Source organism: Cydia fagiglandana, chromosome 5 (genome assembly GCF_963556715.1).
Source record: "Cydia fagiglandana chromosome 5, ilCydFagi1.1, whole genome shotgun sequence".
Classification (NCBI taxonomy): Eukaryota; Metazoa; Arthropoda; class Insecta; order Lepidoptera; family Tortricidae; genus Cydia; species Cydia fagiglandana.
Window position 1 is genome coordinate 9,520,351 of NC_085936.1, and position 12,016 is coordinate 9,532,366.

The following is a 12,016-nucleotide window of genomic DNA, read 5'->3' on the forward strand; positions in this document are numbered from 1 at the left end:
TTGGATTGCAGCCACGCAATTTGGACTGTCAGAAGGCTCGTCAGTGGCCACCTGTTTGTTTAACTCAACCTACACTCTACTATCGGGGTTATCCGCAGATGGTCTAGAACGCAAAATGACTGACTAGTATGTTGTTTTGCCTAAATCGAAATTAGTCTACATCACAAACGGTCTAGAACGCAAAATGCCCACTTTTTATATCACATACTTTTTATATTACATAGGTAAATATAAATAGGTTAGGTTCGTTAGGTATCTTCAAATGGCCGAAGGCCACACAGCAAAGAATAGGAGCCCTCTAAAGTTAAAATAAAACGGAAAAAATAATTCGGGCATTTTGCGTTCTAGACCGTTTGCGATGTAGACTAATTGCTATTTAGGCAAAACGACACACTAGTCATTTTGCGTTCTAGACCATCTGCGGATAACCCTACTATCGCAGATATAGGGCACGAAACATACGTTTCATGGTCGGTAAAGGTAAATGACATAAACACAATATTTATAAAGATATTTTATTAAACATTTTTTTTGTAAAATAGATTAATTAAAACTGACATTTACAACAAACAACTATAAAATTCTTTGTATTCTTGCTCTAACACTAATTACATTAATAGGTCTTGTTTAATATAATTATTTGGAATTGATCTCTAGTTTGAAATTAAAAATGCATTGACAATTGCGCCGTAGCGAAGAGACGAATTCAGATTTTAGAAATATAATAGCAGCTCGATTTCAATGTTAGTTCGTAGATTGAGCTGCTAATAAAATTGGTATCACATTTATAATACCTGAATATGTCTCCTGTAATGTCTACCCAAATGGGGCATTATCTATGAAAAGGGACCTTATTGTCGATGGCGCTTACGCCGCACAGCGTCGCGCGGCATTGTATTTATATCAGAGCATCGTTAATAATGGCGTAAGGGCCATTGACAATAAGGTCCCTTTTCATAGATAACGTCACAATTAAAAATATTTTGAACACGAACTTATTGTATCACACGAGGAGGGGAGGGATGAGCGATTCTACCAAGTAGGGCCTCATTATAATAACCGTTTTAATTTTGTACAAATAGATATTCAATTAGTTTAAGCGCTGGTGGCCTAGCGGTAAGAGCGTGCAACTTTCAATCCGGAGGTCGCGGGTTCAAACCCCGGCTCGTACCAATGAGTTTTTCGGAACTTATATACTGAAAACCAGCGCCATGGCTAAGGACATTAGTCATCGGCATATGCTGATTGGCATCCATTTTGATGTCTTGTACTAGAATATTATAGGTTAAGCATGTATTTCAACACCAAATAAACCATTTCTATTCTATTCTATTCTATAAATATCAATTGATATTTGCCAGTCGCTTTTCGGTGAAGGAATACATCGTGAGGAAACCGGACTAATCCCAATAAGGCCTAGTATCCCCTCTGTGTTGGAAGGTCAGACGGCAGTCGCTTTCGTAAAAGCTACACTGAGAGAAAAATCATCACCAGGAATTAAAAAACAGTTCTGTACTGGGGGAAAAATGAAGTTTTAGTAATAATTATGGACGTCTCACTATTTCTGTAAAGTTTATTTATTTCTACAAACAGCTCAGTAATCCCAAATATAATTTCAACAAACAGATAATAGAAATTGCAAGAACTAATAGAAATTGCAAAAGTCAATTTGTTCCTATTAGTTAACTCTCCTTGTCCCCGGATTAAGTTTATTTTTGTAATTCTAAGTGTGTTTTTGTTGTACTTTTCTCTCAGTGTAGTGCCTACGTCAAATCCTGGGATTAGTTGTCAAGCGGACCCCAGGCTCCCATGAGCCGTGGCAAAATGCCGGGATAACGCGAGGAGGAAGGAGGAGATATTCAATTAGGTGCACTTGTTACAGTAAAGTTTGGCTTAAAAAGGGTTATTTATTTGCAAATGTGTGTACGAGTATGTGTCTTGATGTAACATTCAACATATTATAAATCTCCAAAATATATTTGCCGTGCAGCGGATTTGTTAATATTCCCAAAATATATATATAAAATCCTGAATGTGCCTTTAAAATACAGATGTAGTGCATAATTATTTTGCTTCGTATTTTTACGGAAATGCACGAATGTGTCTTGATACTTCAGTCAGTCTCGGTACAAAAAGGACTGAGGTTGACTGAAGTGGCATGGCAAATACGAACCTTTCCGAGAAAATACGAAGGAAAACAATAATTATGCACTACATCTGTATTGCGATTGGATTGAAAACGATAATATTGGAGCGCCGCGGATTGGGTGTTGGTTTGCACTGGTTGCCATTGTACGCAGCAGCAGCAACAGTTGTTTAAATGACATCTATCAGGCACAAAAAATAGAGTAACTGCCGGATTCGAACTTTAAGATACGTCAATTAATAGAACTGACGTATTTGTTTGAAGAAACGTCACATTTGACACTGACATATCTAATCCATATCGTTTCTAGACCTATTAGTTGACGTATCTTAAAGTTAGAATCGGGCCGTCATTAATTACACAACGCTTGCTCAGTGGTCACTTGTTCAGGAAGACAGTTAAAGTTAAGTGTTACTTTTGGTACCATCTTAATATCACAAAATGTGTTACTTACAAAGAATTGTTCTTCGTATTGTCTGTAATATTAAATAGAAATAGTCCTTACTGACATCTGATAAAACGGCACTTTATGCTTTAAACCCACCATATGTACATGCAGACCTTTATTAAAAACGCAGCAAAGCGCATGGCATAAACTCATGTTTTAAGAACTGGTAGAATCACTCGGATGCGAGACGCATTTTACTATATTATACATACATATACTTGCTCTCACATATAACATAACTACTTCTTACACTAGTAACATCTAACACAAGCCTCAGCCGCAGTGCTGTGCGTGCGGCCTGGCGAGTACAGTACGAGGAAATGCAGGTGCCGCAATGATATTGTACAATTTCCTTTAGGTAAAAATTAGTACCTACTTAAAAAAAGTAAGTGGTTAAGGGGTATGACTCTTTCCCGCCTACCCAAAGCATATAAATAAATAATAATAAGAAAGAAAGTGATGTGAAAGAAAACTTACATGGTTTGAGTTTGAGCAAATTACAGATTTGCATTAGGAGCAATATATATATATACTCATTATTTATGTAGGTATGTCCACGGTATATCTCAAATATTCATACGACATGCGATGCGCGATTATATTTTACTAAAACAATGTTTTACAATATTTATTCCGTGCTACTCCAGACGTCGATAAGAACACTAGGAAAGGATTTTGGTCGAAATTTATGAAGGCGCGTTGGATGCTTTGCTTAGATTTAGGAGGGGATGATCATGCATGGTATCATGTCTCTAAATCTCATCTCTTATTGTATGCTTATCTAGCTGCTTTGCACACATACCCATTTCTATGAAGATACATGGATACTTAGATTATTACATGTACAAAATGTATCTCTACCTGCGTAGATAAAACGTTATACAGCTTCCAATAGTTCCAATTACAAAATCAATATATATCTTTAAATTTTAATAATATTTAAACTCAAACCAAAAATAAATATAATCCTTAATTATGAGTACCTAAGTAGATTTACTAACGTGATTAACAACATACCTATAATTATAATTTTGTTACAATATCATTGCGACCCGCCACAAGTGGTTAGCACACGGCCCATTTTAACGGTTTGAAACCGATTACAGATTTTCCAGGTCAAAATGTAAGCCTGCATAACTCCAGCTTGCATTTCGCAATAAAATTACATTATCGTGCACGAACGTGCCTGAAATTCTTCGTTGCGTCTTCATACTTCCCTAGCTTTTGATGAGAGAACTCGAAAATTATAGCCAGTTAAGTACTTAAATAGATAATGTGCTGTGGTAGTCCGAATTGAGATTAAAGAAAACATTAAGTATTGTCTTTCAATTCTTAAGGTACAAAAAAAATCCAGGACTATGATTTAGATAGGTAAGTAAGTAGGTACTGAACAGGAACAGTTTATAGGAACACCGTCCGCCCAACACACGTACACTCTCTGGAGTATTTTGAACTTAAACAATTTAAACACAGTGTACATATTTACTTGGCAGGGTGTCATTCCACACACAAACGAATCTAATGCTCAGGCGATCTCCGATTACACATAATTGTTACTATTGTTACAAACTCGAATCTTATGTGTCGATATCAAAGAAGAACAAGACTCAGTTTTAGGAGTTTCTGAGCTTAAGAGTTTTAGTCGTGACTAGATTCCTTTTATGAGTATTTTTGGAATGAACTGGAACCCTGTATCTCTATCTAATAAGAGTAATGAAATTTCAATTACAATTGTAAGTAAGAATCTAAACTATAAACTGTATGTAGGTAAAGCTAAATCACAAAAATGTTGAGTCATCTTAGGGACGGATCCGGGTACCTATATATAACAGCAGACAGGCTTATAATAACTGAAAGTTTTGACTAAGTAGAGTAGACTAAAAATCTGAGTCAAGCCCCATAGATTCAAATAATCGAATCTGTGTCAGCAATAACTGTTCAGAATTTCGAAGCCACCGTTTCCATTGTTTACCTGAGCATTTGAATGGCCCAACCATTGAGCGTACGGATTTTTTAGATGCTTGCTGTTTCAACATTCCAATATTTTTATTAGGTACGCAAGCGCTGGCGAATAGGATTCATGAATAAACTTATGCACCTAAAATGTGATATAGATAGAAATGGATAACATACAATAAAGAAAGTTACCAAGTCCGCCGGTCGGTGGCCGAAGCGGGAATTGAACCCGGGTTCTGTTTAGGTTAAAATGTGATTTCGATATCCATGATGAGCGTTATCAGAAAACTCACTTGTCCTAGTTTGTCTTAGTATCCGATTTCTCCACACTCTTGGCAAGCGACTGGAATGTTACAAATGTAAGCGAGAATTTCCGTCAAGAGGTGGGTCGTGAGAGCTTTACCGCGCTCATTATAAGACGGCCATAAGTTGAGACACGCTTCCTGATTTATATCGTTAATGTGATTTAACCTCAATTCATAACTACATTTAGGCTTAAAAGCTTAAGATTCTGTAGATAGGAGTTAAATAAAACATTATGGCAAGTGATTGTCAGAAACTAACTGCTGGGTTTAGGTAACCTCAGGTAGTTTAAAAATTTACACGTATTTTTATCAGTGACTTTAATCTCCTAGGCCCCTAGGGCAATAATCAAATTACTGTACAGCCCTGCGAGCTTTATATTGATTTAATGATTGATGAATTTACATCAATTAAGGTCGACAGTTTTGGGTTTCGTCATGGGATTTAAGGGTTAGCCATCATTGAAGCGGAATATACCTAAAATTAATTACGTTGGGTCGTTAAGTTAGATGAACAAATTATCAAGCGTTTAAAGTATGTACTTACCTGCAAATATATTAGGCGTTAAACTAAACTGATTCACGAAACAAAATTACTTTGAAAAAGCAGTAGGTACTTATTCCCTCTTTTATTTATGAATTATTTTTGAATTATACTCTATTAGCAGGTGTTAAAATAATATTAGGGTGTGTAATTTCCTCCCGTCCTAGCTAAACAATGCATAAATATTAATAAAAAAAAACAAACGTGCTGGTATTAAGTTCGAATATGTTTGGAATCTCTAACAACTATTGATTTGCGCAACACTGCGTAAAATGAAATACTTTCCCCGTCCTACCTGTACATTTTATTGAACATCCGAGTGCATCGTAATATAATCGAAAATAGGTGGAATCGACAACGTCTGTAAGATGGAGCTATGACGCAATACCGACAGAATAGTAACGTACTAACTTGCATGGGCGCATTCAAGTTAGTTGGAATTGCGATGGAACCACTGGGCCGTGCGCTCTGATTCTGCTATTTTCAAGCCCGCTCTTATATTGTTCTTTTAATTTAACTAGATACAAGTTTGTTTTTCAATATATTAGAGCAGTAAGTGGAAATAGACACAAAATGAATGGCAGGAATAAAATGAAACATATATAACATTTCTTTCAAGTCATAATAACAGAGATGGTATTACAATAATCAAGATGTGAACGGTTTAGACTTTGTATTAAATAAATAACACTGTGGAGTACGTATTTAAAAATCTTAACCAAGTTACCCTTTTAATGTACGGTTAATATTTATTTATTACCCCAATACTTGTATGTACTGCGGAAATAGAAGTTTTATGTATCCACTTTACTGTCATCTGTTCCGAATCCTCGTTGCATAATTATTAATTATCTACAACATCTACATCGTAGTATCCTTATAAAAAGCTCTTATGTTTAACAGCTTAAGCACAGTGTTGAAAGCTCGTTCCGTCTAAATCCTTAGGGTGATCAGTATCAAAGTAATTCATTATAATTACTTACGATATTATAACATTAGTGGTAACATCTAGTGGGGATTTTGATAAAAGGGTATGTCAAAGATTAAAAAGGATGTCGAAGATTAGTACCATTATCGAGAATTTTAAGCATGTCTCTACATATTTGATCATCAACACATTTAAAAATCACTAAACAACAACAAATTTCGCATTTAGCTATGCGTTAAAAATGAAATGTTTGGCAAGTTTAAAAAAAAAAACTTGAGTAACAACTTCTTGTTCTTCACAAAATCAGAAACAATATAATACTATGCCTTTTCAGCATAATGAGATTGTCAGTATGTTTGTATAAAACGACCTTAGCAGTATAAGAAGTGCTAAAGACGTGACTAATGCTTTATCTGACAATTCAGTATTAATTAGCAGACGTATTAAATAAAAACTAAAAAAAACTATTTTTACAAAAAGCCACGACGCTCACAAAATTAAATCAGAGTGAGTTCGGCAAAGCACAGCCTACTCTTGGACGGGAGATAGTAAGCATTAAGTTTAGTAATAGAATAGTGACCGATAGAAAATAGAAGTCTCCATATAAAATGTATTCAAAACCCCCAGTATCTGTACCCTGAGCTTCATTATGTAACTCAAATAGCATAACTACATATTTTAACAGTTAAGTTACATAATAAAGCTTCTGTGTATGAAATTGATGAGTTACGATTAATATCATTCATATAGTCGAATGTAAATAATTATTGAGCTGGTGCTGTGACAAAGGTTCAGGTATTTATGATTTGCATAATTAAATAACAATATATCTATAATTATTTAGTACAGCCCTTCCCTATAAACGACCGGGTAACAACTATGTTGTATGGGTACAGTTATATAGTAATAATATTAAAATATTTATCGCTATACATACAGGGCATTACGACTCTTTTTATTTGTAACATTTGTCGTAAATAGGGATCGTTCAATGTTCAGTATCCTTAAAACAAGTACTGCCAAAGAAAGAAATTTAATCTGTTTAAAAGTTTAATAATTACAGTAATTGATCCCATTGATCCGCTAACCTTTGAGTAATGGTCGTTTCTCTAGACAGTCCTCGTTAGCAGCTTACACAGGCCGTTAACATTCAATGATTACGTGTATCTAACAAAACCGGCGTTCCAAAAACACTGTGGAAGTGGCAGGAACATTTGACGAGGGTGAAACTGTACACTTAACTCATCGTCACATTCTCAAAACAGAATTAGGTATAAATAATTATAATTTTTATTTAATTATTCGCATCACACCTTTCCTTTTTTACCAATTAAGCAGTTTCTCTTCTAATTAAATTTCTCCCTCTGGCACAAAATATACTAACATCTAACATTTTAGACAATCTGCGATTTATTCTATCGTAGATTATTGACATTGTCTTTTAAATCCTATCCTGATACAATTCAACAAACAACATTGCATTCTTTACTAATTTATTCACAATTTCACATTATCTACCTACATCTTCCATCACTTTCAATTCACGAACAAGTAACTAACGTGTATGCTTAAGTCGAGTAACATATAATTCTCTCTGTTCACATTCGTGTCACAGCTCGGCGCATTTGGTTGCCACTGGCAGTTTTGTGCGTTCACAATTCGTTTCAACACTAGAACAGACACGGGTCTGGAGCAGGCCGAAGCGGAGACCGGAGACCGGGGTCGGGACTCACGTGAGGCCCGCTAGGCCTTGGCTCACCGAAGCGCTGCTATTTTCTCTAAGGGTTGGCGGGCTAAGGGAGTGGACGAGGGCCTCGGCGTGGGCCTCGGGAGCGTCAGAGTCAGCGTCGGGCTGATCAGGTTCGGGTTCCTCTGGTGGGGCGGCGGCGGGGCGCACGTTGTCCAGCCGCGGCTTCGGCGAGTAGCGCGGCGTCAGCGCAATGCCCCCGACAACTGGGTGCGATTTCCAGGCGGGAGCTGGAGGACGTCGTGCATCATACGCTCGTTCTCCTGGCGTACTGCGAACAAGGAGATGAAAGGCTTAACCATTGTACACACGAGTGACATTAGGACCGGGAGTTTGCTGGGAGCCACACTCGAGAGGGGCCGGGGAACATGTCATGGACACTTTATGTGGGTGTCTACAATGGGTCCTAATTTTGGTGAAGGTCTTAACATTGGGTGGGTCGCCTATTGCATGGAAACTAGATTAGAAACTTACCGTCATATTTCGAAACGATTAAAATATCTAAGACATTTTTTAGGGGAGACACTTCCTCTGGGTGTATGCGTCTGTCTACATGGGTCCTAATTTTGGTGAAGGTCCTAGCATTGGGTGGGTCGCCTAGTGCTTGGAATCTAGATTAGAAACATATCGTCGTTCGAAACGATTAGGATATCTAAGACATTCTTTAGGGGAGAATAGAGTCGGGTGCGTACTGATTCCTACGCAATAACATTTATTGGACTGATTTATATACAAATAATTAATGTATTATTCTGTTAGTGGTATTCGAGCGTGAAAATTAGTAAACTGTTATTTTGTAATTCAATTTATTTGGTGAGTAGGTACATAACGCTTGCAAGTACGGCATAAGTATAATAATTTATTTAGCTTACACTCTTACCATAATTATGTAATTTCTTATATGGAAACATTGTTGCAAAAAATGTGGGCTTTTGTATGTAAGTAGTAAACGCTGGAATAAGTTCCATAAATACCTTAAAGTTTATTTTAAGTACCGGTGTACTGATCACATACACTTGGTGAGTTCACTACCTACACCGAAAGGCATCAAACGCGTAAAAGTTTCCAACATGATGACACCTAAAACGACATTAATTTAGCCTGAACAAATAAAGTGGAATGAGCCGGGACTCCGCCTGGCCAGGGATAACGTCATTAAAACTCTACAAAAGACGCTTAACCGAACTAAAAATTATTTCGGTTTGCTATTTTGTAGCTAAATCAGCATTCAAAGGGAAAGAAGAAACACAAAATTCCTTACGTTATTCACAATGTTTTTTTTTTTCAATTTACTTACATGCTCACCAGTTCAATAAAACGAGCGCCGATTCAATTTATTGATAAATAATATTATTTTTGGGTGATAATTTGTATTTCAAAACACCGGCTCCTCAGTATTCAAGTTTTATTGAGTGATTAGAATATCATATTTAAACATTATATCATTATTGAATGTGTATAAAACGCGAGGTTTAAAGTGTTATATTATATCATTTATCTGATAAAATTAATTGCATTTTTGTGCATCCAAATCCACATGAGGTTTATCGATTAAATCCAGTAGGTACAGATGTAGCGCATATAATTCTTTACCATCGTATTTGCAGGGAAACGCACAAAGGAGGTTGACTGAAATAGCATGACAAATACAAACTTTTCAGAGAAAACCGATGGTAAAGGATTATGCACTACATCTGTAAGTCCATATTCAAATTTACCTTAATTAGGTAACCATTTCCGTTGAAATAGTTCTTGATGATTTCTTTTAAGTATCTCAACTTACAACGAAAACGCTACAAAATTTATGGTGTCTGATGATAGCAGTCTACGTAAGACGAACAAGATGTCGTTGAAAATGCATCATTCTCAAGGAATTATGATCGCGGATTCATCGTCACGGGCTGAGTGCTCGGCAAATAACCTGCTCTCCGCTGCAGTGCCGGGAATCTAACAACGTTTCAACCAGGAAAGGAATGGACAATTCAATTTCTCATGTTCTCTAAAGATTTCAGTCATGATTTGAGTAACAGATGGTATTAAATTTACACGCTCGGTAGGTAATTTAGGTAAATAACCCAAAATGTACCTAAAAAATATACTTATGGGAGAAAGCTTCACAAAACTGTAAATATTGGCGCATTTATTAAAACTTTCCCGATTCTGAGCAGAATTATGTAACATAAAATACTATTTTTGGTGCGTTTTTGAGAAAAAGCTCAGTATTTTTTTCGCAAAATATCTAAAAAAATATTAATAACTAGATAAAACCACTGAATTAAAATTCTATGTACCTACCTATATTACAAATATGTATTGTATTCGTAATACCTACGTAAAATAAAATCGAAACTAGTTAGCTACTTAGTTAATGGTTAAATTAAAAATTGTTTCAGAGTTTGTTTTTATTTTCATGCTGAAACAGGTTTAGATTTAGCAATGAGGAGAATACAATTTCATGGCTGGTGGCTTCCATTTTATATAATCCGATGAATAAAAATTAAATAAAACCTCTTTGCGGCCCCAAAAACTCTCCCGACGGGATAATGGAATCCTTTAATTTTCCCGTAGAATTGTCAGAGATTTAAATAGATCCAACTAACTGTCGTTGATCGTTTTAAAGATTCTGGTGGGTTTTTTTTACTCATAAATAACGTAGATTTTGTATGTAGGTCTTCTTCTTCTTCGTTACACTCTTGACAGAGTGGTCGTGGCCATTATGTATGTAAACTTAGTAGAGCTGCTTTCCCTGAGCATTCGCTTACCCTCTAGCCGCCCCATAACGTCAAACCTTGCCAAGCAAAATTAAATTTTATCTTGTCAACACAAAACTCAAATTAGAATGGAACAGGAGACTTTTTATAGGTCTCTGGGCGGCTAGAGGTTATTGTGGCCGACACGCTGGCTTTGATTTAGTCGGTCCATCTCATTGGCGATCTTCCCCTAGCCCTGTCACCTTCCACTCTTCCTTGCTTCCTTTGTGTGTAGGTGCAATGTTTTTTCCTCCTCCTCAGTCGTTCACTCTTGACAGAGTGGTCGTGGTTGTATGATGAGACGTATCTATTGTGGATAACGCAGCCCTCGCAATGTGCCTCCATTTGCCACGGTCTTCGGCGTTACGGGAACATTGGACTATGGTGGTTTGTGTCGCAGATTTTATCAGGTCTGTCCAGCGCGTAGGTGACCGACCTCGTGACCGCTTGCCTTCAACTCGTCCCTGGACAACGAGACGTTCCATGGAGTTTTGGTTTCGTGTAACGTGCCCGAAGTATTTGAGGATTCGTATTTGAACAGTCGACGATAATCTCTCCTTCACTTTGAGTTCTTCCAAGATCGAAACATTGGTCCGAAACGCAGTCCAAGGAATACGCAGTAGTCTCCGCCAGCACCACATTTCGAGTGCGTCAATTTTGCGTCGGTCTTTCAGACGCACCGTCCACGTTTCTGCGCCATAAAGAAATATTGGGAAGACTAAGCTTCTCATCAGGCGGACTTTCGTGGTTTTAGTGATGTTGCGGTTGCGCCAGACTCTGTTCAGCTTGTCAACGGCAGATCTTGTGATAGCACATCTCCTGCGGATCTCGTCCTCGCACCCACCATTGTTCGTGATCGTGGAGCCGAGGTATATGTAGCTTTGGACAACCTCACAGTTGCCAATCATGGAGACATCAGGTTGATTTAGTTCCGCTCGATCCACGACCATCATTTTGGTCTTATCTCTGTTGATCGCGAGTCCGAAGGAGAGGCTTGTTGTCTCTAGGCGTTCCAACAACAGTTCTATGTCTTCTTTTGTTTGAGCGAGAAGAGTTGTGTCATCAGCGTATCTCAAGTTCGATGTTTTCCGCCCTCCCACTGAAATTCCCTTGTCCCATTGCTCCAGAACAATTCTCATAATACATTCTGTATAAATATTAAACAACAGTGGAGAGAGAATGCACCCCTGCCGAA

At 37.2% G+C, this 12,016-nt stretch overlaps 1 protein-coding gene across 5 annotated transcripts in view; it reads right to left on the reverse strand.

Moving 5' to 3' along the window:
• Positions 1–1,991: 1,991 nt before the first annotated feature.
• LOC134664441 (uncharacterized) overlaps positions 1,992–12,016 on the reverse strand; it is a 220,111-nt gene continuing 210,086 nt past the window's right edge. For 3 of the 5 annotated variants that reach the window (XM_063521098.1, XM_063521099.1, XM_063521100.1), the window contains one exon: positions 8,124–8,342. In XM_063521098.1, coding sequence (XP_063377168.1) covers positions 8,257–8,342 — 86 coding nt within the window. In that variant the 3' untranslated portion in view covers positions 8,124–8,256. Of the gene's footprint in view, positions 8,343–12,016 lie in introns of all 5 variants that reach the window. The other 2 variants (XM_063521095.1, XM_063521097.1) reach the window with 2 other exon arrangements.